We start from the raw sequence: 26842 nt of genomic DNA, 5'->3' as shown, positions 1-26842 counted from the left end.
GAGGCCGCCATGGGCGGGGACCCAGAGGGGCGGCGGCTCAGCGCCGCCGCTGTCCCGTAGGGGGCGCGCGGCGCTCCGGGAGCGCCTCCCGCTTCCCGCCGCCCTTTGCCTCCGTCCCTGACCCCGCGAGCGCCGCGGGCTCCAATCCGCGCGCCCGGCCCCGCCGCGCCGCCAACCCGCGCGCGCCCGCCCCCCGCCCGCCGGCCAATGGCGGCGCGCGGGTCCGCGCCCCGCCCCGGCAGCCAATGGGGCGGCGGAGCGGCGGCCGGGCCCGGCTCCTCCCCCCGCGTCCGCCTCCTCCGCGCCGCGCTCGCTCCCGCCGCGGCAGCGCCGTCCCCGCCGGTCCCGCCGCGGCACGGGCAGCGGACGGGCGGCCCCGCGACCCCCGCGCCGCAGCGCCTGCCCGAGGGGCTCGGCCCCCCGCCCGCCCGCTGCCCCTCCTCCGCCGGCGCAGCCCAAGCCATGCTGCTCCTGGCCGCCGCCTTCATCGTGGCCTTCGTCCTCCTCCTGTACATGGTGTCGCCGCTTATCAGCCCCAAGTCTCTGAAGCTGCCCGGCGCGCACGTTGTGGTGAGTGCGGCGCCCAACGGGAAGGGCGCGGGGCGAGGGTTCCCGGTGTCCGTCCCGCTCCGCCGCGGGAGGAGGCAGCGGGCGGGCGCTGCCGCTTGGCCTCGGCGCCGGGGTGGCTCCCGGCCGCCCGCCCTGCGCCGGGAAAACCAGGGAAGGAGGGAAGGAAGCCGCTTTCTCCGAGGTGGGGGCGCAGGCTGCGGGCTGTGCCCCGCTGGCAGCCGGGGGGTATGGCTGCGGGAATCCCGCTGCAGGAGCGGGGAAGGGAGGTTTGACGGCACCCGGAGCGGGGCTGGCGGCAGGGCAGCGCCAGCCTTGGGGGTGCCCGCGGGTCCGAGAGGAATCGTGGAAAGCTGGCGGTGGCACCCCGAGCTACCAAAACACCGGGAGCCACAAGTCCCGGGTGATAAGGAAATGACCTGTTCCGATGGCCCTGACAACCGCTGTGTGTCCCGGTTGGCTTAAGGCGATGGTCTGAGTCACCATCTTCCAATCTCAGCGCTGGCTTTTTGAGACATTCCTTTTGTACTCTCCAAGCCACCGGTTACCTCGAGTTTTCTTTTCTTTTAGCATCTCCCAGGGTAGCGAAGTGGTGTGTGTACACGCACGTAATAAACCAAAGGCCAAATCTGTGATCTCCTTGGTCTAAAAAACCAAGTCAGGTGTGAGGAAATGGAAAAACCAATACAAAGGAAGTGGTCAGATGGCACTTGGGCACCCTTTCATCTTTAAGCGCATAGATGTGGATGTCTTTGAGCAATATTTTGACAAGATGGTAGAAGGATGTCTTTGGAAGAGTGTAGTGTTGAAAGAGTTCGTGTGTTGTACATCACTGGAAGTTATATGAGTATTTGGCTTGGGAAGAGAGGGGGCAGAAAAAAGGGGAATACTACCCAGGAGCGTTTAGAGGGATCACAAAATAGTGAATTTGGGCACATGACAGTGAATGAGTTCAGCGGTTCAAAAGGTTCAGGGTCCTAGAATCAGCTTTCTTAGTTTTTCTCTGAATCTTCACAATGTTTTGTGCAGAGAAGCTGCAGTTAACTGTTTGTTTAAATTTACTGTAAGTGAGTAGTTTTGATTTGGTGGGGTTTTTTTGGTGGGGTTTTTTTGTTTGGTTGGGTGTTTTTTTTTGTTTTGTGTTTTTTTTTTTTTTTTTTTTTTTTTTTTTTTTTTTTTAGTTTGGGTTTTTGTTTTTTGTTTTTTTTTTTTTTGGAGTTCCTCTTTGGAGGATGGAGCTGTCCCCGGAATGATTAAGGTGTTTCCAAGTTGCAGCAGTACTCCCAAGTTGCTTTATGCAGTAGGTGTTAACTTGGGTGCTGTGACTGGCTTTACAGCATCATGTTCTGTGTGAGGTGTGTTCAAGGTTGCATTAAGGTTCTTGGGTTATGGCTCTTTCCCTGCAGGAGTAATGATTATTGAGGCAAAGGTGAAGGAGACTTACGGGCTTTCTGTGACTTTTTTGAAGATATAGAATAGCAAACATTAAAAGTTAAATGGATTTTGGTTTTATTTATTTATTTATGCAATGATTACATGGAGTTCTCTTCATTCTGTATAGTGAATAAACTCTTCAAAAGCTACTTTGCTGGCTGTTCTAATCAGAAGGGTTCATTTAAACAAGTTTACAGTGAAAATGATGAGACTGTTCTTGTTGGAGAAACCTCCCTGTAACCGTTGCTACTAATTAGCAGTTTAAGCTCAATTTGGTACTAGTGGAAGTCTGAAAAACAGTATTCCTGCAAGTCTTGTAAAATTAGGAGTTCAACAAGAAAATAACTAACTATATGAATATATGGATGAAAAAAAAGGCTGTAAGATATATCCAACTTGATGATACAAATAAAAATCTGCAGGCAAACAGTTTTATTGATGTCACCACTTGTAGAACTGCTTGTTTTATTTTGACTTCAGTTATGCTCCTGAGGTGTTTATGCAAACTAATGAAATATGGAACAGTTGGTTTGGAGGTCACTAGTTCTTACTTGTGTAGACACTGTTAATAATGCTGAACACTTGTACTTGAGGATTTCAGATTCCCTAATGTCATGTATTAGAAAAAGTATTGGATGATGGTAATATAAATCAGAAATACTATTCAAGAAGACTTTCCATGTTGTGTGTGTAAAGTGAATATGCTGGGAGTGAACATTCTCTGCTACTGAAATGACTGAGAGACTTCATGAAAATATTTAGGGCCATGACATTATATAAGGGCTTCTCTGAAGTCTTCTCACAGAAAAAGATCAAAATCTGTTTCAGTATCAGGCCTCAGTTAAACCCACTGTTGAAATAAATAAAAGAATAATGACCTGCAAATTGTGTAAATAGCTGGTTGAGCCTTTTCAGGAGGGCAAGTGATTTTCATTGCCCACTATAATTTTTCAAAATATACCTGAATAAATTGCTTTACTGAAGCAGAAAATGTCAGTCTTCCCTAGAAACATTTCTTTCTAGGGGTCTATTGGAAGTATAATGAAACTATCTGTTACATTTCTGAAGAAAGGTCATTGGGCAATTTCCGAGTCTGTTACATACCAGTTATTGAATTTTCAACTGAAGTCAGCATTCTTTTCACTTTTAATCCCTCAGAAAAATCATTTTTCTTTACTTCTGGCAGTTATGGTTAGGAGATATCTGAGTTATGGATAAATAACTTACTCTGGCTGCCATTTGGGATAGCAGTTTGAATCAGAAGACATGGGTTTGGTTTTTTTCCTTTGTCCTCTCCCACAGTCATTTGCATGATGGAAGCGCTTGCTGTGTTAGGCGAGACATGGTTTCTGAAGGAATCATAGAATTACAAGAATCTCTTTCTTAGAAAAGGAGTGCTATTCAGAGTGAGAGTCTAGAGAACTCCAAATTACTCATCGTCTAATCTTGTGGGTTCCTCATCCCCTCCCCGCCCCCCGTCCTTATCTGCTATGTATTTTCTTTACCCCAGCTAGCACCATTAAATGGTAAGGGCTTTCTCTGCTCTTAAATTGGCTCAGGCATTAGGTTTAGCTTATTTTAAACAAAATGCTTCTTAGATGCTTAATACTTTCTTACTTCTTGCATGACTAGGAAAACATACTCAAAGATAGGGTGTAAAAGTTATTTTTGTGCTGTAGAGATGCTGCTTCATGTGCCGAAATTCTTTGTGCTTTGAGATTCAGAAGGCAGTTTTATAATTTCTTATTTTGCCATTGGCTTTATCTCTCTTCTTTGGTCCCAGGCTAAAACTAGTACATGTCATGGATTCTGTGAGAATAAGCTAGAATTTTGGTAGCTGGCTGTAACAGTAGACAGGAAAATGAAAATAGGCTAAGACAGTCACCACTGCTGCATTTGCATTGAGCTCACTCAGACCACATTTAATTGCCCTTTGTCAGGGATGTTGCACCTGCTCTATACATTTTATCTCCTAAGTTTCTCTACAAAAGTTCATGAGTGATGTTTAAAAACTCCTTGCTGAAATATTAATGCTAATCCTCTCCCCTTGTTTCAGCCTTAATCTTTCTAAAACCGAGTTGAATTTTGGAGAAAAACCCAAACCCCTGAGGTCTCAGCATCATGAATGCAGTTTATCAGAGTTTGGATTAGCGATGGTAGGAAATGGAAAGGTGTTACCTGCTTGGGACTGTCTCCCATTCAGTTTGACAAGGGCCCTTTTTCGTGTGGATGTAATTCAGGATGATCGTGCCAAACCCTCCTGTATGTGGGTCATCTCTGGTCCAGTAATTTCCCCACTTCTGTGCAGAACCTGGCCTGGTAACTGTGGTTGGCTTTAAGGAAGGCCCATCTTGGTGTCACAGCACCGTCACCCCTGTGCTGGGAGTGATAAGATCTGTGGTTTGGACACATCTGAGTGGTTCGACAAGAGGTCATTTTGAGTCTAGTCAAGCGTGCTAACCACTTAGAGCAGATCAGAGGCATGTTCTGTTTCAGTAGAACCACCTATCAGAGCACTGTCTAAAAGCATGAAGCCAGCTTGCATCCAGTTCTAAGTGAAAGTTATTGAGTTCTGTTGGAGATGCCATATCAAGTCTTGATTTTGATAATTTCTAATGACAGTTCAGTTAATTGGGATTTGGACTCTCATCTATTGAAGTGAATTTCCAGTATGTCAAATTTGAAGCTCTAATAGATCAATTCTCTACCTCACCCTACCGTTTCCACTTATAAGGGGGAAACAAATCTTATGATTCTTAAATTTTTAACTCTGTTATCAAGGATCGTAGCTCAAGAAGTTGGAGCCAGACACTTTTTGGCATGCCTAGTTTAATATCTGTTCTTTTTGAGCATAGAAACAGCTCAGTAACACTGCTCAAGGGCTGGTAGTACTGCATTCTGAATATCTGAATTAATGTTAAGTTTTCATTGTGCCTTCTTGTCAAAATACTGATCTGTGATTTGAGTTGCGGTGGCCAGATTTTTGTTTTTGTAACTCCTCTGAGGCTGAGCTACAGTAAATTTTAAAAATGGGATTGTGGTAATTCAAATGTCTGGAATTAATGAAATGCAGTAGCATTGTAGAACCACTGGCCACAAGGGTAAGTAATTGTAATAATGTTGTCTTTAACAGAGTAGGTGTGTGCTCTTCTGTTAGTTCTGAGCATGTGTTAGGAACATACCTAACAGACCTCGTAGATTTGCTTACATTAACTTCATTACAGCACCGAGCAAACTTTTCACTGGTAGTGGGGATTTTTTTTTTTTTTTTGCTATTGCATTAGCACTTACGGTGAATGCTCCTGAAAGATGTATTAATAGAAACCTCCCATGTGCTTTTAGCAGCCTCCCACCTAAATGCTAAAATTCCCAGCTAATTGATATTGCACTTTATCATCGACCAATCTGACATGAGCTCTATCCAGTGTTCTTGGGTGTGACTGTAAATAAAAACTTCTGTTCCTTGCATGACTTCAGACGTTGCCTTTCTGAAATGAATGTAAGCACTGTTTGACAAGCTGGAGGCTTGGTGCCAGTAGCTTCACCTGCAGAGAATTCCTCAAGCACTGGTGTAGTTGACCCACTCCTGATAGTCACCAGTTTGTGCTGGTAGTAGTCAGTCAGCTCTCACCAAAAACTGGCATTGGAGCAGTCTTCATGCCCATTGATTAGTGCTGGTGTACCTGCTGCTGACCTGTAGAGGCATCTCACACATACTGTGGATCTGAGGTCTGCCCGAATGTATCAAACTATTTTAATCTTTTCAGATATGTATTGAAACATTGCAATCTGTTTTAAGAATTTCGGTGTATTTGTGACTTCTTTCCTTCATGAAGCATTAAATTAATTCTGTGGTTCTGCTGAAGTCCCAAATCAATAATTAACACTCGCACTCTTGTGGACTTATCTACTCTGAAAGCCGTTGTTGGTTCATAGTACTACAGGCAGGGCTTTGCCTTCCTAGAACAGGACACACATCCTGGAGTTATCCTCAGAGGTTTGGGTTGTGTGAAGCTGATCTTGCAGAGTCAGAAGTTAATCCGAAGCAGTTCTCTCTAATAACAGAGGAAGCCTAAAGAGCCGAAATTAGCCTTTGTCAGTGCTACACCCATTCTTGGCCCATTTGCGGCTTAAGATGAACCAGTCAGAAACTGTGGATTGTGTTGTAAATCTTTGCTGGGATTATTTTATTTGCACTAAGCTGTTTTTGAAGGCTAGTGGTAAAATACCCAAATGAAAGAAGAGTTTAGTGACTCATGGGAATGTAGTTCTGCCTCTTCTGACTTTACTGCCTCCGGGAGTGGAAAGAATTTTGAGGATAATGCATCTCTGAAAACAAAACTGAGACATTGCCTAATGAGGAGGCAACACAAGGCTTTTGATAGGATGTGTAGTTAGAGATTGGGATCTTTGCTGTTACCCTTATTAGCTCAGTACCTCCATTTTCTTGAAATGGATGAGGTAACCATTCACTGGAGTCTTTGGAAAGGTTTTGATAAAGAGCAAAAGGTGATGATGTTCAAAGAAATCTGAATTTCATCTTCTTCCAGTTCTTCTGAACTTATTTCATCAATATATTTTTCTTTAAAATAACTGCTTCTGGGCATTTTGTTCCAATGTTTTCTCAATATGACTTTTAATATGCTGTTTAAGGAAAAATTCAAATAACTTGGGTATGTAAGGAAGATACCAGTGTCCTAGAACCGAAGGCACATGCAGACTGAGACTGATCCAAGTCACCTAAAGATGTCAGGCAGACATTTTTATTTTAGGACAAAAGAGAGGTCAGGATTGCCATCTACATCTTGTTCCACAGGCAGTTCATAAGTAGGTTCGTTGAGAGTAGTGAGAGAGGTGGTAAGGTGACCTTCACCTGTATGTTGGTATGATTGGTCAGGGTACTTTTCTGCAGCATATGATGCAGAACTGTAGCCATCAACCTGTATTTGTCTAATATTAACAAAATATTAACTTCCTGTTTGCATGTAAGACTGTCCAGGTGTTACAGCTTGGAGGAAGAAGAAAAGGTTATGGAAATTTAGGTGCTGGCATCCCCACTAAACTGAAATAGCAGGATGGAATGGGGGTAGTTCAAGGTTCTGATTGGGGGACTGAAAAATACACTACAAAGGACCAATTGTTGAATTAATGGGATTTTTTCTTTTGATAAGAAAGAAGGTGTTTTCTGTTTAAGTTTACACATTGACATCTTCAGAAAACTAAAACAATCTGCTGTAGCTGATATTACAAATAGTTTTGCTGTGGCAGAAAACAATCTGCAATAGGTGCTATTACCAGTAATTTCTGCTGTGGCCAGGTATGAAGGGGCAGTATGTAATGGCACTATCATGGCATTAATAGTGATTTCAAACTTTTAACAGCACGCTTTTAGAAACAGCCTACGGAATATGTGAGAGCACCCACATGAGAGTGGTCTAGGTGTGCCTGACAACAGAAATGACCAAAAAATTACTGCTGAGGTAAAATTGGTTTTAGGGTAGAAACAAAGGCTCATTGATCTCTCCAGATCTTATGTTTCATTCATACTCCATAAGTAAGCTAACTTTAGTGCATCTCCTGTATTTGTATCTCATCGGGTGATATTTTAACCTCAGAATGTTTTTAGAATTTTCATGTGATTTGACTCATACATATGTGAGAAGGGATGAGAACAGTGGACTAACACTGATATTTTCAAATAACTTTTAGGTAACTGGAGGCTCCAGTGGAATTGGAAAATGTATTGCTATTGAATGCTATAAGCAAGGTGCTTTCATAACACTGATTGCAAGGGATGAGGTAAGTGTTTGTGTCATTTTACTGGCTACACTGTTCAAAAAATCTGTATGGGGGGAATAATTTTGGAATTGATGATTATTCATACTTCTTCAGTGTATATTTAAGGGGACCCTAAGCATTTCAAATTAATGCATTTGAATAGCAGAGGTGGCTGCCTTTTTAAGAAGCATAGCCCAGCATGGAATTTGTGATTAGCTTGCCTTAACACTTTGCCAGTGCTGTTGCTTTTGTTATTAACATTTGTTATATCATTGTCTAGATCTGTGCCAGAGCACAAAATCAGGAAAACCTCTATATTGGTTAAAACTGTAGAATTTCTCTACAGTAAGTGACATGTGGGAGTTTAATCATCTCTAAAATTCACAAACTATACTGGTGTCTAATCAGCATTGGATCATATTTTTTTACTAGTGAAAAACTCTTCATCAAGACAGCTTTGGAAGAAAATCATTGCTTTGTTGGCTTTTTGTTGTTTTTAAATAAGAGGTATTCAGAATTTAGTTGGAATTACTCTGTTTTCAGAACAGGCTGTTTTATTTGTTGCAAAAGCCCTAATTATTCTGGAAACAAAAGCACTTAATTTTTTGGAGGCCCTCAGTCCCAGCTGATTTGATAATTCACTTACACTTGAGAACTTACTTTACATAACCTTCAATGCAGTAAGAATTAAGAGAATTTTTCTCGAAAAGATTATTAGACTTTGAATTTATGAGATTTTTGGGGTTTGATGATTTCATGACAGTGATTATTCTGCAGGAAGGTGTATGTAATATCACATAAATATAAAATAGAGGAAAAATAAAGGAGAAGAATCAATACTTTGAGTCTTAGGTGCTCTCTGTAGCATGAAAGAAAAGCATTAAATCTATAGACCTTGTTACGGGCTTTAGAACACAAAGTGGAAAACAAAGACTGAATTCTTGATAAATTTCATGTTTTCAAATCTTTGTAAGTCTTCAAAACGACAGTAAAATGCTGTAGCTAGTTGAGGATAACTTTGGCGGAGTTTGGGGAACGTTTTTAAGCCATATTGAAGTACTGAGGACTAATAGTGCTCTCAGAACTGCGTTTCAGTTGTCCTTGTGTCCATTTCAGAACAAGCTGTTGCAGACGAAGAAGGAAATAGAAAAGTACTCTGTTAATGACAAGCAGGTAAGGTCACTGCCAAGAGGGGCTGTTGTGTGTTTTGTTTAAGACAGTGACTACAACACAGTTCACTGATCTTGTCTTTAAAACAAAGCTCTTTGACAAAACTGAGTGAGGACTCAGTATTTGGATTCAGGAATGGCAGTCTGTTTACATGAGATGTTCTGAGCTCTTGCTATATTTGATGTTGCCTAGCTAGTGCATTAGCCTGCTTTTCTTAGAAAAATGTCTTCATCTGTAGGTGTAGAATGCTTTTTTGGATAGCTGCAATTTACTGTCACTTGATAAGCATTTTATTCTTTCAAATGAAGTGGAAGAACCATTTTTTTTTCCTCAAATACCATGTCTTTTGCAATTCATTAATACAGCGTCTGTCTTGGGCAAAGAAGTTTAGTTGCTTGTTCCCAGGTTTATTTCACTACATCATGCTTTGGTTTCTTTTCCTTACAAACTACTGTACCAGTTACACAAGTTAAATTTGTGAAGTTCTGAGACTTCTAAACCTAGAAGCTGCTTTGCTGAATAGATGATGCACTCGTGCATGAAGGCAATGGTTTAGAGCTTGCGGAAGTACTAGCTTAGAATGGCTAAGCTTGCTGGTTCAAAACATGCAACCTTGAGGTGAACTATTAATTTTTTTTTCTTACTACTAATAATGAAGGGGAGAGGGAAAATAGTACTGAAACTATTAACATCTTTGACTTCTTGTGTTTCAGAACTTTGTTGATCATGGAAAGAACTTAGTAACTAAGTTCCTTTCATGATCACTAATAGAAGCAATTTATTTGTCCATAATTTTGGGGCGGCCCTCAATCCTAGCTGATTTGATAATTTACTTACACTTGAGAACTTAATTTAAAGTTCTCAAGAATTTAAAGAGAAGTTAATTTAGTTCTCTCTAATTTAAAGAACTTTAGAGATTTGAATTGATTAATTAGATATTCTGTTGAAAAGAAGCAATGAAAAAAAAAGCTGAATATTTGTGGGCAAAAATGTTTCTATAGTAGCTGATACAAAAATTTTTAATACCTCAATTTATAAGGTAAGATTCTGTCTTTGCTTCCTTATACTTTTGTCAAACAGCCCCAGCTGGTTTGTTTTTTTTTTTTTTTCTGTGCATGCTGCCTTACTCAGATGAACTCTTTTTGAAAATCTAAGCCATTTGAGGTGAAGAGAAGCTGTATTTTGCCCATTAAAAAAAACCAACCTGATAACCATTTTCTTTTAGCTGCTCTAGCAGTTTCCCAATCTTAGGATTACAGTTAATCCCTTGTCAAACACTGTGTCAGGATGTTCTTGTTGAAATCTGTCCTAGCTTGATAGATGCAGACTTTTAAAAAGACTATTATTCGGCGCATGTACCTAGGAGTTTCAGTTTCAGGAGCATCTCCAAAAGCTCCTTCAAGGCTGAGCGAGCTCCAGTGTGCACTGACTAGGACTTTTTTTGCAGAAGCAGTTTCAGGTTTGCAGCCAGGTTAAGCAGCCGGCAGTGGAGGTGATGGGCAGGCTGGCTCCTCTGTAGCTGTTGTTGGGTTGGGAACGTGGTCTCAGGGAAGCCTGACTGACCTGAATGGAAAGAGCAGAACTGGAGAAGGCATGGAGTCTGAGGCAGAGCTGGCACCAGAAAAACAGATCAAAAGCTATAAAGTGACAGCAGATGAACAGAGAAGCTGTACAGAAAGATTACTGAAAGGCTGTAGAGAAAGGTGATGTCTGGTATAGATAACATACCCAGACTGTTGATCACAGAATCATGGAATGGTTTGGGCTAGAAGGCACCCTAAAGATTGCCTGGTTCCAATTCCCCTGCTCTTGGCAAGGACACTTTCCATTAGACCAAATTGCTCAGAGCCCCATCCAACCTCATCTTGAACACTTCCAGGGATGAGGCATCCACAGCTTCTCTGGGCAGCCTGTGCCAGTGCCTCCCAGTAAAGAATTTCTACCTAATACCTAATCTAAACCTACTTTCAGTTTAAAGCCATTTTCCCTTGTCCTGTCATTACATGCTCCTCTTCAGCTCTCTTGTAGGCCCCCTTTAGGTACTGAAAGGCGGCTGTAAGGTTTGCCTGAAACCTTTTCCATGATGCACAACCCCTCTCTGAGCCTGTCTTCCTAAGAGGGGTGCTCCAGCCCTCTGGTCATTTTTGTGGCCTCCCCTGGACTTGCTCCAACAGTTCTGTGTCCTTCATGTGCTTGGACCCCAGAGCTGGATGCAGTGTTCCAGGTGGGGTCTCACCAGAGGGGCAGAATCCCCTCCCTCACCGTGCAGGCCACACTGCTTTGAATGCAGCCCAGGACACATTTGGCTCTCTGGGCTGGGTCATGTCCAGCCCCTTATCCACCAGCACCCCCAAGTCCTTCTTGGCAGGGCTGCTCTCAATCTGTTCCTCTCCCAGCCTGCATCAGTGGGGGGCATTGCCCCATTCCAGGTGCTGGACCTTGTACCTCGTCTTGTTGTTGAACTTCATGAGATTCCCAAGGACCCCCTTCTCAAGCTTGTCCAGGTTCCTCCTCCTGTCCTTCACACGTCAGTTGCACCACCAAGCTTGGTGTCATCTGCAAGCTTCCTGCAGATCTCATTGACTGTGTGTGTCATTGAAGACATTGAATGGTCCCATGTCAAGCTAAGAGGCAGAAATCCTCAGAAAGATTTTTTTTTTCCCCCTTGGGCATGTGCTGTCACTGTTTAGCTCCTGGATACATACTAGAAACCAAGTTGCATTGACAATCAGTTTGTCAGTATATATACCTTTAATGTTTCACCTTTGCATGTGATTTAGTGCTGATGGTGCAGCCTCTACTGATGTAGGTGTACCCTGGAACAAAATCCTTACCCTTAGAGGTTTTTTTCCAGTATTTTTTAAATGCTTTTTCTAATCTAGAATATTCTCCGATACTTTACTGGGGGTTGAGTTGATCTTTTATTGGGGAAAGCTTTATTAATGATCCAACACCACGCAATATTTAGAACAAAATGTGATGATGTGATGAGCAGGGCTGGGCATAAGACTACTTCTGGTAGCGTAATCTGTGTCCTAGATGTGGATCTATGGTCCATATTTTGGAGTCAAGGTAATTAGTATATGGTAGCAGAAAAGAATGTATGATAATAGAAGCGAAGAGGTGAATTGTAAAAGGTGATAGTAGTCAATAAAAGCTGTGGTAGTTCCCGACTGTGTTGTTCACAGTGTAACTAATCTATGCAATCTGTTAAATTAACAAATTGCTCCAATTTTCATAGAGAGCTGTGATTTACTTAATCTCCTTACTGATCTTGGCAAAGATAGCCAAATGATAATTCAGTATTGTTTGCGTTCAGCTGCTGTTTTTGTTCTTAAACTTATGAAAAATATAAATGCTTCCAAAATGTAATAAATGCCTTGAGGGGATTCCTGCCGATAACTTGTGCCACAAGTTTACTCTGCTGTCCAACTACACACGATGCTGGGAGGCAGGAATAGCCAACCTGCTGTACAGGAATGGCAGGCAGATTCTGTTTATGCAGCTAAGAAGTGTCACAGTCTGACCACGGGCAGGACTGATGAATCACTGGCTGCCAGAGCAGTTAGTTACACTGTGGTGAGCCTTTTTTGTGCGTGTGTGTTTGCCCACATGCTCCATGATAAATGGTCATGAGTGTACTTGTTACCAACTACTGATGCCTTTGTTTTATTTCATCTCTGACTTTTAAATTAATTGACTCAAGTAACAGAAAGGATAGAAGTCGGAACAAGAATTCAGGAACCCCTCCTGTTATTACAATAGGAGATGGATTTTCTGCTCAAGATGAGGAGTTGCCCCAGAGCTCTGTTGATGGCTTAGCAAAGAGAGTAGCATATTTGTCCATACCTGCAGTTTGCAGCAGTCTCACAATTTGGATGTGGTAACCCAAAAGAAGCAGTGCTTTCTTTGGCCAGAAGTTGATTTCAAGGTGCTTGAAAACCTAGATTCTGAGACCACCTTGCTGAAAGTAGTCAGTAACTTTCCAGGAGAACAGGGCCTAACTTTCAGCTGCAAGAAAACCATATCACTGTCATCTGTTTTCCTTCATCCTGCCTGCCCACCCATCCCCTCTGCTTCTTCCTTCCCTGCTTATTTTAATTTTTCTATATCTTTCAAGCTAAATCCCATAATGTCTGATTTTCAGACAAGGAGTAAATATGTACACATGCCTTCACATTCTGAGATATTTATGACACTGTGCAATGAGTCAGTTTCTCATAGAATTTTTGTTTTCATTTTGTCCTTGAGGTGTCCTAATTAAATATTATGTAACTAGATTTACTACTATTCCTGAAAAAAAAAGTCATGAAATAAGGAGGGAGTGTGCATTGCAAGTGCTAAAACTAGCAGGTTTTTAACACTTGCTTTCTAAATTTTGGAACAGGGTTTTTTTGCGGTGCTGGTGCTGCTGTTTCAGGGTAACACTGCAACCGTGCCTTGCTATGAGGTGGAAAAGATCATTTTTTCTTTAAAGATGAGCCTAAGTCATACAAATGACTTATGTTTAGCTGATGACAGTTAAATATATCACTGGGGAATTTTGATTGTCTTAGTTAAAATAGCTTTTACTAAACTTCATGTAAATAACTCAGTCAATAGTGTGTCTTAGTGCAGTAAATTAGAAATTGTACTTTGCATATGAGTCACTGCTTTGAAGATCTTGAAGTGCTTATTTGTTCTTTATGTAGTCTTTATTATACTAGAACCTGTGTGTGAGGGGGAGGACCTTGGAGGTAGCAGAAATTGCTTTCACCAGTGTGGAAGAAGTGCAGAATGTCTCATCAAAAAGACTTTTTTTGTGGAAAAGATATGACATGGGGCTTGTTTCATTTTGAAAGGCTCTAAGTCAACAATTACTGGACTTTGTGTGTTGTGAAAATGTGCTTTTGCTTTTCTTTTCTAGGTTGTACTTTGTATTTCAGTTGATGTGTCTAAAGACTACGAACAGGTGGAGAATGTTCTAAAACAGGTGAGGAAATAACTGATTCACCTACATATCTTAAGAAACTCATCCCTGTCTGTTTTATTTCTGTTGGAAACAGTTTCTTATTTGGTATGGTGATATAGGAAGGTTTTTTTCCTGATAAAGAATATCTTAACCTCTGTCCCCTCTTCCAGGCTCAGGAGAAGTTGGGGCCAGTTGACATGCTTGTAAACTGTGCAGGAACATCAGTTACAGGAAAATTTGAGGATATTGAAGTGAATTCTTTTGAAGTGAGTGAACATACTTTTTTATTTCATCATATGATAATTTCTTATTTAACCATTCTAACAATTAGATTGCATTCCTGTGTCTGCAGACTTGAGCAGTGTTACACTTGACTTGTGCTAGCTGTCAGAATCTCTTCAGATTTGCAAAGGTTGCCTCTAACTTCTCCCCTAATGATTTCACATAGGTTGTTTTTTTTTCTGTTGAAGATTTTTCAAAAATATTTTTAACCTGTTTAAGAAAAATGCAGCTGTTATCAGTGTTCAGTTCTGAGATGCACAAATTGTTTCAGCTTGAGAAACTGCTGCTCTGATGAGAAGACAAAAAAGAAACCTCAAAACACCCATATTTTGGTTACTTTTTGCCCTCAGGCCTCCATTCATCTATAGATAATGCTGAATCATCTGAAAATACTGAATGGGCATAATTTTATAATAAATTTGAATCTCTTTTCTTGCTTGTATAGGCTATCAGTTGTGTTTTAGGTCTTGTAGAGATTGAAATTAAAGACTTCCCTTTATCCTGGCAAAGAATAAAATCTCTGGAACGTGAAAATACATAACATTTTTCCTGTTTCCTGTTTTAGAAAGCTCTTTAAACTTTCAGTATGTTTTCATGCATCATGCATAAATGGATTGCTTCCTGGAGGCTGTTCAGGTTAGATTTTCCCTGAAATAATATTCTTTTTTCCTTCAAGGCCATATGGTTCACAGTATTATCAGCATCCTGGATGCTGTTAAGACTTACAGGATTTCTTTTGGCTTGGAGTGAGATTTTTAGCTATAAAACAGTTTATGAAGCTGTAGAATAGAAAACAGTTGTTTCTTTTGCCAGAACAGATCTGGTGAAGTTGATTGTTAAAGCAGACTGAAGTAGAGGGGTTTTTTTGATAAATAAGACCAAACAGCTGAAGAATTCTGGATCTGTGGCTGAAATACCCAAATATTAATCTTGTTTGTGCAGAGATTAATGGCAGTGAATTACCTGGGTAGTGTTTACCCGAGCCGAGCAGTAATCGCTACCATGAAGGAACGCAGGATGGGAAGGATTGTGTTCGTGTCATCCCAGGCTGGGCAGTTAGGCCTGTTTGGATATACAGCTTATTCTCCAACGAAATTCGCTCTTCGAGGGTTGGCTGAAGCCCTGCAAATGGAGGTATGTGTGCAATAATTTTAAATAATTTTGATTATAGACAACTCTGTTTCAACTTTCACCACAGGACGTTTTCTTTTAAATAGGGTGGGGTGGGAGAGAGGGTTTATATTGTGCAGCGTTGCTAATATCTGTGTGTTATTTGCCCTCATTTGGCAGCAGTACAATCCTATTGCTCTGCATTGGTTGAAAAAACTAACCTGATTTGAGTTGCATAAGATGTAATAGATTGAATCTGTTCCTAAAACTGAGTATGACCACATGTGCAGGCATTTTTTTAATTTTTAATTTTAATTAAAAGGACTAGATTTTTAAGACTTTTGATTAAAAGCCTTCTTCAAGGTTCTAAGTGCAAAATGATATTGAAGATATGACATGGATGCAATGATTGCCAGTTTGTTTGAGAGTCTGTGGTAAGGGGTATGTGAACCATATGAAACTGTAAAACTCCTAAGCTAGAATTAAACGATTGTCCACCAAAAAAAAATTGGGTTTGCAGTGATTCACTCTTCTATATTTTGATATATGAGCTTTTTATCCTGCAGTGATCTAAGGTTATGTTTAAGACCAAAACCAAACAAACACTATTTTCATTATTCAATGGAACAAGGTGGGTAAGTAAAATGTAGTAAGACAGATAAAACTGATTTGAAAATTACTTTTGTGATTTTCCTGTCAAGAATGTATATTTGAGTAATTAAGTGTTTTTATATAAAATGCCTTTGTTTGGTTCCATACCCTTGCATAGTCTCTCTCATATGCCTTGGTCAGGAGAAAAATGTAGGGTTAAACTGCCTCTAATAATTTCTGGTCTGCCGAACAGAACAGTGTGAGTGCAGAATCTTTCTTCAGACTGGTGACAGATACTTTTGTGAAGACTGAATTATTCAAGACTAAAAATAGGGTATTTATGGGCGTGTGGTGTGGTATTTCAGGAAGTGTTTTCAATATAGAATGTTTCATAATATAAATAGAAATATTCACTGTTTTACAACATTTTGCTTTATTGTAGCCCTCTGAATATTTTCATTAAAAGCTTTCTTTTATTTGTATTGGGGTACAGATTTGCATTGTAGCAGTTTGAATAGAACTGCACTAAGTGATGCAATTCTATGACATACATACAAATACATAATAAAATACAATCCTTGATGTAAGACCTTCCATTTTCCCTCACATTTTCCAATTATTTTTTGTCTCCTTAGACTTCGGCCTCTTGCAAGTTTATACCATGAGTTGAAAAGCCTTGAGACTTGAGTATACCTCTTAAAGATAACAGATTTGAATTTTACATTTTTGTTGAGTTTTTCCCTCAGTGAAAGCCTTTTTGGTCTTGTGTTTATAAATGTTGGGTGCTGTTATTTGACAGTGGTTTAGTCTTCTTTTAGAAATTGAAATTGGTGAAATTATAGACTTAAAGTACTTTAATATTCTTCCTAAATGTCTTGAAAAATGCTGAGATTCATCAAATAATTTGCAAAGTTTTTAGGGACTTTTATTAGAAAAAGCACCACAACCACCTTTTAAAAATCTTTGCTGTCTTGTTTCTCAGTTGACAAAGCTGCAAGTCTTGAAATTTCTGAGTACTTAACCCTAGAAGCAATTTGAATTCATGCTTGCTGGACTTCCTAATTACAAGAGAAATTGATGAAATTATGAGGGACATGTAAGGCTGTTGGTATTAAGATAACACTTAATGTTTTTGTAAAACACAGGTAAAACCTTACAATGTCTATGTAACAGTGGCCTATCCCCCAGACACTGATACTCCTGGCTTTGCAGAAGAAAGTAAAACAAAGGTAAATTGTCCTTCAGCTTTTGAAATCAGTATTTTTAAAGCATATTAAGATTTTAAGGAGGATTCTTTAAACACTTGAATTTTACCAGTTTTTAACTATTCAGAGTCATATATGTGGGATAATTCTGTGTAGTTTCTTGTTCTGAGGCTTTAATACTTGCCTTTAAGATCTGAGTATTGCAGAGTATTCCTGCATGCAATCAGAATATTGGTGTGGGATGCTAAACTGTAAAATCACTATTTGTTTTGATACTAAAGGTTAATTAACCAAAAATAATATTCCTATTTTATATCTTTGATAATGTGTGGCTGTTGTAATAGATGTGATGGGTTGAAGTAAACCTCAGTTCCTTCAGTGGAGCCTGCAACCAAATCATGTTGTATGAATGCATGTAATGACCCAGTTCAGTAATGGCTGTCTTGTAGTATTACAGTAGAAAAGAAACTCTCTCTCACACTGTGTTCATAGTGGAAATTACAGTATCGCTTTTCAGAAGGATGTGTCAGCAGCAGGAGGCGTTTTTCATTTGGATTACCTTAAAAGTGAAAGTTTTGACCTTTAGTCACCTCTTGTCATTTGCCATGAACACACATGTGAAGTACAATTCTAAAAATCACATTCAGGCCCCCTGTTTAGACTTACAGCATCAGGTAACCAGAAAAAAAAGTTCTTTATTTTATATTTGCATACTGTGAACTAGAAATCTGGTATCTGAGGCTATCATCTTTTCAACATGTTCTATCACGTATAATTGGAAATTGAGTTTGAATTCTATTTTGTCTTTCACTCTTTGAATAGGAATCAGCAGGGATTGTATAACACAATTCTTACTTCATCATTTCTTGATACAGATATTCTGTATTAAATGTATACTCCCACACATCCGCATAAAGTGCCAGAATTAGACATCTGCAGATACTTGTATAGCTTGCATATTCTCTAGGATTTTTTCCTTCATAATAGCCTATTTCAGGGAACCAGCAGGCACCAGCAGAATGTACTGTTCATCTAAGATTTCTTTTTGAAAGAGATTCAGAGAGATTTCTCATTTGTCAAAAAAGTCTTCTCTTTTAGGAGAGAATTATCCTTTGTTTTAGCCTACATGACGTCTTTGGATGACCTGTTCCTAGCATGATAGTGTACCTTAAATCTCTGCAATATTGCATTGCTCTGACATTTCAGATACTCGTTTATTGTTGCATTTATTTAATACTGCTGAATTAATATTTAATATTAATTAGAACATACGCCTCTATCTTGCATCTCGTTTTTCTCTGTAATCGTCAACTGTCGTAAGAGAAAATGTCAGGAACTAGGTTACAGCTTTCCTGTGTTTAATCAGTATGCTTTTTTTTTCCTTTGAGGTAGCTGCCTCACAAGTGACAGCCATGCCTTGGCCAGCTGAGTAGCCAGATCAAGCATTTATTGGCTGATTTCTGCCTGCCTTATTCCCAGCATGTCATGAACTTTAGCTGTTGCTCCTGAGCAGCTGCTATTTTTTTCCTCCAGATTTAGAGTATTTGAATTACTGTTCATAACCCTGCATCTCGTTCATATTTGTTTGATGGTGCCAGTAAGCTCAAAAGTAAATAAGGGGCTGTGAAATGGAGATCTGATGACATGAGCTGTATCACTGTAGGAATTAATGTAAAAGGCTTTTGTATGTGATTTCTGCTGGCAAAAACACTGATGTGCCCCTGGCCACCCTTAAAATACACATACTAAAAAAAATAAAATTCAGTGAGCTTGGTTAATGAAATCAGAACTCATAACTGTAAATATTGCAAAATAGGCCCCTTTCTGTGAAATTTAATTACTGTAGTACTTTGAATTGATGATGAGAAACCTGTAGTTGCTCAACTTTTCCCTAGAAGTGCTTTTTTAAAAATAATAATCCCAGAATTAAACTAGACCCAGTATTAGAGTAGGCTTGAAAAGAAAAGCAAGCTGTTTTATAGGATCTTAAAATATTTCAGGCCTATCTTATACTTAATTTCTGACAAAAACCATAAATGAACAAGTCTAAGGATTGAGGAAAAATAGTTAAAGCGTTTTGATAACTTCTAGCAAAAATAAAATACTTGGAGGAAGAAAACCTCACTTTCATAGTAATAAACTATATACAAAAAGGTACTACTCAAGGAAAAGTTGTCATTTCCCTTTGTAAAATTGGACTGTTATTTATGAACATGCTTATACCTTTGTTTAAATGGGTGTTTTAGGTGACACTTGCTAGCAGTGATGTCATCCGTGACAAAAGACCCAAACCCAAAATTTGGCATTCATGTCTTTTTCTCCTGTGTGTTGTTAGTCAAACTTAAATTGGTGTTTTTCTGTTAAAGCCCTTAGAGACGAAGCTGATTTCTGAAACCTCATCTGTTTGCCAAGCAGAGCAAGTCGCCAGAGTTATAGTGAAAGACGCCATAGTAAGTAAAAGGTAGTTTTTAAGCATGTTCTGTGTCGAAGAGACTAGGATCACGTCATGCTTGCTTGAGACTGTAAGATAATGACTAAGCTAAGTGCAAAACCAATTACCACAGAACAGTTCTCTTAGGTTTGTTTGAACAAGAGCTGTTTTCTTTATTCTTCTTTTGCCACTGTGCCCACAAATGAGTTTATACGGTCTTTCAGAATTCAAGGCTATCTGAAGTTGTACATAGAATAAAATGATGCGTCAGTATGATGCCATGTTTCAGAGATGGATTATGACTGACTTGAAAGCACTGAACTCTATTGACATTTTATGTATCAAATACCATTTGTCTAACCTCAAAAGCTTGTTGTACTCTGTTATTTTTCTTGAAGATGAGTTCAAATAAAAATAATTATACAATAAAGGAAGGCAGTTGACTTTTTTGGCTTTTAATATCTGAAGTATGTGATTGATGAGTGATTAAAATACATAAAATGCTGTTCTTAGTGTATTGCCTTTCTGAGGATTTTTTTTCAATGTTTTGTGCTAGGGAATACCTCCTCCATGCTTAATAAAGCACCTCAGAATAGAAACAAACATGGAATTTCATGATCATAAAGCATACCCATTGCATCCTAAAATCTGCAATTATTTTGCAGTTCCAAATACTCTCGATTTTCAATGTGGTTTACATCTACAGCAGGTGTTCAGTTGTGAAGTTTTTACAGTGTTTGCCCAAATACAGCACATAAACACAAAATTATGTCTGATTTTGTTTTAAAAGCAAGTACTACCTTAACACATTATTCTCCTCTGGTGATTAAGGGAAACTAATCTTCTCTCTCATCTTAAGCATCTGGTATATCTGTACCATACTTTCTACCCTTTGGATCATATATTAGTTCAGATATGGTCTTTATGCACTCTGGCCATCAGCAGAGAGACTGAAATAGAAACAAGAAGGTGTTTGTGTACTCTTAGGTGTGTGTTGGGAAATAATCAGCTCTAATAACCTCTACTACTTTGCATAGATTCACCCCTAACTCTGATTCAGGAACTCCACCTTTTCCTTTCACTTCCACATTCTATTAATGTAGTCACACAATGTTTCATAAAGTCTGTTTTCTGGCATAAAGTCAAATGGAAACAAATAAAAGAAGCTTGGGAGTAAGAGCTGTAGAACTGCAATTTTACTGTTAAGTAATTAAAGTTGTTTGGTTGTTTGGGGTTTCTTCCTGGAGTCTTCCCCCACCTTTTCTCCCCTCTGAATTGTGTAGCAAGCTATGTCTTGCAGTTAAAAATCCTTGATGTAGGTGAAGGAGAACTTGCTACCTAGCATTTGAAATACACCCCCTTGCCTAATCTCATGTGATAAGCAAGCTAATTTTAACAAAAGGCAAGCTGTATTTGTCATACAATTACAGTAGTGGTTGGTGATCTGTTAGAGTTAGGGTATCATTCTGTTTCTGAAATATGCTTATAGCTGTGAAGACTGACATGTATTTTCTATACAAGTAAGATGCCTCAAGAAGAAATTCACAGCCTTTATATCTTGTAAAAATCTGCAGTAATTTAGCACACTCTCTCTAAAGAGAAGTTAGCTTCCTTTTCCATTTTTAAGTGAATGCCTTTTGAAATGTTGCTGTATAGCCCAAAATGTTTTTGAGTATTTTGTTTCTTAATTGTGGTAATATTTTTAAACATTAAATTATTTGTTGCTAGTGATACCAGTTATCTGTGTTCATCAAGAGTAGCTGTTAAAATAAGACACATCATGATTTGCCACAACTGAGTAAATTACTTTTGTTTTCTTAATCCTTCCATCCAGCAAGGGAACTTCAACAGCTCAGTTGGATCAGATGGTTACATGCTGTCAATATTGACAAGTGGAATGTCACCAGTCACTTCTATTACTGAAGGTCTTCAGCAGGTAGGATTTGGGAAGTACTTGTCATAATTTCTGATAGTTTAAAATAATTTCCAAATGTAGAACGTTATACAAATATAGATTATCTTTTCATCAAATGGCTGTTAATACTGTGGCACTCGAGTTTAGGAAACTGCAGTGGTATTTTCAAGCTGAAGCAGCAAGTTGGTGAGTGAGCTACGAGTATTCTTTACTACTCCGTGCTGAACTGTTACATAGTTAGCTTGGTTTGGTAAGTTTGTTTTCTGAAGATTATATGACATGCCTGCTTAAAACTTTTTTTTTTTAAATTTTATGACTCAATAATATAGTGCAATCCAGGATCCAAAATGAATTCAAAGCTGTTTCTCTCTGTTTCCAGGTTGTTTGCATGGGCATTTTTCGCATCATTGGCCTATTTTACCTAGGAAGTTTTGACAGCATAGTTCGTCGCTGCATGATGCAAAGGGAAAAATCTGAAAGTGCAGATAAAACTGAGTAATCTTTACTTTGAGTGGAAAGAAGAATGTCAAGCAGTCCTGGACAGCTTGCTGCTTAAGTGGGACTCAGTTTTGCTCCTGAAGAATTTAGGCTGGAAGTACTTGCATGTGTGACAGAGGAGTCCCCTCGAAAGCTATGAAAGAAAAAAACAAAAGTACAAATCCAGAAAATGCCAAACTATGCAAAAGTGTGAATGAGGATTAGATACTTTTTTTTTTTTTTTTTTGGTGATTTGAGTTGGAAAGAATTTGGAGAGCTTGTAAGTGATCTGCAGAGTAGAATTTGAGGATGGACTATGTGCGGTAATTCTGGACAAATACTTAAGTTTTCTCACTTTGGTGCTTATGGATGAAATAAGTACCATGACAGACTGGGCTGAAGTAGATTGAAGTCCCCTGAACAAGTTGGTACATTTGCTAACGTTTTGGGACTGCTTTTGGTTTAGAATGTTAACTTCTCCTTTGGCCAATCTACAGATCCTTCTGTCAATGACGGCTTTCCTTATTCTGTCCAACATACGACTGTGGAAACCTGAAGATCACAAATATGTTTGTATGATCCAAGCTTTCTCAGTGTGGGAGTAATTAAAAAGTATGGTTTAATATATGCATACTTTCTAAAGGGAGATGAAGAACCCGTTCCCACAGAGAAATGCTAGGAGATGTCATTGGGTCTGTAGCTCTTCTGGCCTTTGAAGTATGTTGTGAACAAAAAAAAAAAAAAAAAAAAAAAAAAAAAAAAAAAAAAAAAAAAAGTCAAGCCAATATCAAGTGTGTCAGTTGTGACTCAGCATTTTAAGCCATTGAAACAGTGTACAATTTTTACAGATACCTAATCTGCCAGTTTTTGCTCTGGAAAGGAAAGTGGCTTAATGCTACTGTTCTGCACATTAATTTCAAAGCTGCAAATGATGAGCCAAACCAGTAGTTGATTATAGAATCAATTGTAATTAAAATGCCGGGCTCTTCCAGTAGCAGGAATGTAGCTTTTTAGGGTAGAGGGGTCAGGAGGGGAGAGAAGTGTTTGTCAGAATGGCCTTCCACACTGCATTTTATCACTGCACGGAAAAGCTTTCACATGAGAAATTACATAAAATACTCTCCTTATATGACCCACTTCTAATTTGTTTCATTTACATTGTATGAAACAAGGCTGCTCAATAACTGCTTCAGAATACACAGAACCCAGTGGTTGTTTCTAATAAATCTCGTTTAACACTGAAAAAGCTTGATGCGTAACAATGATGTTTTAAGGGTGCACTATGTATACAGTTTATTTAATGGACCACTATAGTAAGTGCCTTGTGAGCTGCTTTTTTTTTCAAAAGCTGCATATTTTGTATTTGTTAGCACTGCTGTGTTTTCAATGTCATGTTTCCATTTTCATTCAGTACTCTGAATCTAAAATTATGTGTAAAACTGGGCACTTTCACTTCTTTGAAAGTAATATTTGACAGCCAAATTGATTGCTTTTGTTAAGAGATTATATCTATTTAAGAAGAGGTATTCAATTAAACTGAGATAAAAAATAATAGGTGGTTAACTGGAAAATCTTAGAATGTAATTTATTGAGGCTTTTTTTTTCCCCCTCTCTGAATTAGGTTGATCACTTTTCAGATTTTCTTCACATAGACTAAACTTGCTTTAATACCTGGTTAGAAACATATTTTTTGGAGAGCATCACACTGGCGCTCTCATTTTAAGTGCTGAAAATTCATTAGATTGCAAATGTTGAGGCACTGTTGAATTCTTCACAGAGCCTGTGTTTTAGGTCCTGCCTCCTGATTTTGTTTAGATATGTGAAGTTGTGCATGCCTATAATATAATACTAATTTTGAGAATATAGTGTATTCCTGCATTTTTAAACAGCTTGGCTACAGTGCAAAGAAATCTAGTGTGCATTTGTATTTCCTGTGCTGCTTAATGTGAATGACATAAAGGAGCATTTATCATACATCCATTGTCAACATTGTTTCTTAAAGCAACATAACAATGCTGTTCATAGAATCATGGAGTGGTCTGGGTTGGAAGGGACCTTAAAGATCATCTCATTCCAACCCCCCTGCCATGGACAGGGACGCCTTCTACTAGACCAGGTTGCTCAAAGCGCCATCCAACCTGGCCTTGGAAAACTTCTTCAGACCCTATGATCTATGTTATTCTTGTTTTGATGCAAATCAAATACTCTTTTGACCACCTGGAAAAGGTACCAAAATGGGTGATTTGGTGGTGTTGTAGTTTGAAAGAAATGTTTATGTAAATTACTTGATTCCAGCATAAGCTTGAAGGTCAGGACTTAAAACCAGTAAGCCTTTGGATACTTGAATTTTTGGATCTTCAACTTGGAATGTTAAAGGGTTTGCGTTTAAGAAACATGACCCGGAAGGTCAGAGCACACACAGCACTGTGGCAGCTGGGCCTCTAAAGCTTTCAGATTGGACATCTTGGATCACCACTCACCTCCCAGTAATAATGACTGATATAATTCAGTGCAAGTGTCTGGATAAGTAAGACTACCAGGGGAAAGTTACGGCCCTGATCTACAGACACTTCAGTTTTGCTGACCTGATTTTGCATAGTGTAAGTGGTTGTATTGACAGTGAAACTGTAGGTTGAACCCCTCATCAGTTGTGGAGATTGGAACAAAGTATGTTTTTTAAAGCAAGAAGAATAATCTTTTTCATTGTTCTAGTTTCTGCTGTTGCAAGTTAATGCAAGTTAATTTTAGCTGATAAACTTCTCAACTGTTTTACTGTCAAAACAAGGTAAATTGTCAACTCCAGTAACCTTTGGTGTAAATTCTGTTTTCTTATGCACATTCTTTTATCTGCCAGTGTACTCATTTTTAGGTCCAATATAAAGTGAAGGAGATGCCTTGTAATCTTGTGGAAAAATGTTTAGCAGTTGAAAAACTCTCGCCAGTTTAAATGTTACAAAACCTCTGCATCAAAATGTTTTAGCAGTGTATTAGATCCATGAAGATCTTCAAATAGGCTTTACTTTCTACTTACTGTCTAATTGTCAATAATTTAATCACTTGTGCCATATCAGTTGGAGTCTTGTCTCTTGTTTTCTTGGTCAACCTTTAAGATTCAGTTTAGGCTTTGATAGTCTTTTCCATTCCATGTAGTTTCTAATGACTGTTTGCTTTATATACAGATTTATTACAATTTTACTTCTAGTTTACTTCACCAAGGTGTTCACGTGCAATTAAAATAGATTTAATATTTTAATAAGGAAAAAATATATAGGTGAATAAAGTTTATTTGCTGTGAAAAACTCTAGGCACTTTTAAATGGTAAAGATATATAGCGTTATTTGTAAAAAGAAACTTTGTGCTTATTGCGTCATCATTTTTTGTGCCAGAACTGTAAACTAGTTTTCATATTTTATATTTCTCAAAATAAATGGAGAATCAACAAAGCCTGTAGCTTTTAACTTCTTTGAGAGGATAATGATAAATTCATTTGCAGGGCTTTGGTGTGGTGGAGTTTTTTCGTTTGGGTTTTTCTTTTTTAAAACCTGAGATTAGCTCAGCAGGAGTCTCTCAATTTTTGGGACAGCAGAGGGGGCAACATGTCCTTCCATTTTAGCAGCTTAGGGCAGAGGTAAAAAAGGATGTAAAAAATTCGACTGAGTATTGTCAGCAGACCCAGTATCCTCAAACTAGAATGAAAGTGAGATTAAATTGACAAAACCTGCCTTTGTTGCTGGAGGTACTGCCAGTATGTAACCAGTGCTTGTGCTCTCTGGAAATGCTTGAGAATCCTGAGGAGCCAAGCGATGCTCATTCTTCCTAGCAGAAAACAATAGAAGTAATAGTTAGGGCAGATGTCTTTCTGTACCAGCACTGAGCACGCAGCTGTCTAGAAAATCACTGTATTATGTTGGAGCTCTGTGATAGGAAGGGCTTGAGTGTGTAGCTTGCCCCCAGCATAACAGTAAGGGAAAAATAGTGCCAGGATACTTATTCTCAGAGTAAGTTCAAAATCTCAAGTGCTTAATCTTTTTAAAAGACATTTATATTAAATTATCAGAGAGAGAAAATCAAAGATGGATTGAGGAAAGCATGTGCCGTCTAAAATGTGTTGCTGATGTTAATCTTTTAATTCCCCAACATTCTAAGTTTTGAAATGGGAGAAGGCCATTTGCAACTGGAGCTCCTGATTTTTCCACTTCAGTACAAGTAGTAGGCCAAACATATTTCTCCTCAATCTTTGAGGAGATTGATAGATTCCTCCTCAATCTTTTTCATAATTTAGCCTTGTAAATGAAATAAGATTATCTTGTAGTTCCATTTAATTGGGTTTTTCCCTGCCTAGCCAGTACCAGGCACGCTGTAGAGTAGACCTGTGTGTGATTGTCTGTCAAAAGCTGGTAGTAAAACCTTCATGAAATCATTTCCTTTCCTCTGTCACTGGAGGGAGAGTGCGACTCTCATCTTCTCTTTTACTACTTTCAACCTAAGTTGCTCTAAATTGGCGGGAAAGGACCGTGGGTGATGGCCTGCAGTGGGGGAAAATAGTGCTCGTAAGCTTTTGGACAAAACTTGCACTGAAGGAAGTGGAAAGTGCAAATACTTTTCTTGGGGGTTTTTTTGTGTTGTTGTTTTTGGGGTTTTTTTAACCCAAAAGATGCATATCTAATTTTTGGAGGGGAGTGGAGCAGAATCTAATTTGATGTGGGGGATTATTTTCATAGAATGGATTGGGAAGGTTTGCTTTTTGGGGAAACCTTGATGCATATAATACTAAGTCTGCTCTGCCGTAGAATACTGCCAATCCAGTCTGAAATTTTCTTTTTTGAAGTTGAAAACAAGTTTGTTTTCAGCTTGGAGGGGAATCCCCATGGTAATTTTAAACCTTTCTAGTTCTTACTCTGAAATTGATTCTGCTGTCATGCTGCTAGAGC

The 26842-nt window shown here is 39.0% G+C and overlaps 1 protein-coding gene across 1 annotated transcript; it reads left to right on the top strand.

Moving 5' to 3' along the window:
* The first annotated feature begins 420 nt into the window (after positions 1-420).
* KDSR (3-ketodihydrosphingosine reductase) lies at positions 421-22752 on the top strand. The gene is made up of 10 exons (XM_066186816.1): positions 421-570; positions 7711-7800; positions 8896-8952; positions 13856-13921; positions 14071-14166; positions 15125-15316; positions 17029-17112; positions 19455-19538; positions 21354-21455; positions 21814-22752. The coding sequence occupies exons 1-10, from the start codon at positions 463-465 to the stop codon at positions 21931-21933; spliced, it is 999 nt and encodes a 332-aa protein (XP_066042913.1). The 5' UTR covers positions 421-462; the 3' UTR covers positions 21934-22752.
* Positions 22753-26842: the final 4090 nt, after the last annotated feature.

The sequence above is a fragment of the Chamaea fasciata genome, unplaced genomic scaffold (assembly GCF_029207755.1).
Source record: "Chamaea fasciata isolate MVZ Bird 193981 ecotype frontalis unplaced genomic scaffold, bChaFas1.0.hap1 SCAF_1, whole genome shotgun sequence".
NCBI lineage: Eukaryota > Metazoa > Chordata > Aves > Passeriformes > Sylviidae > Chamaea > Chamaea fasciata.
Note: the sequence above shows the minus strand (reverse complement) of the source record. Positions and strands in the feature narration are given on the sequence as shown.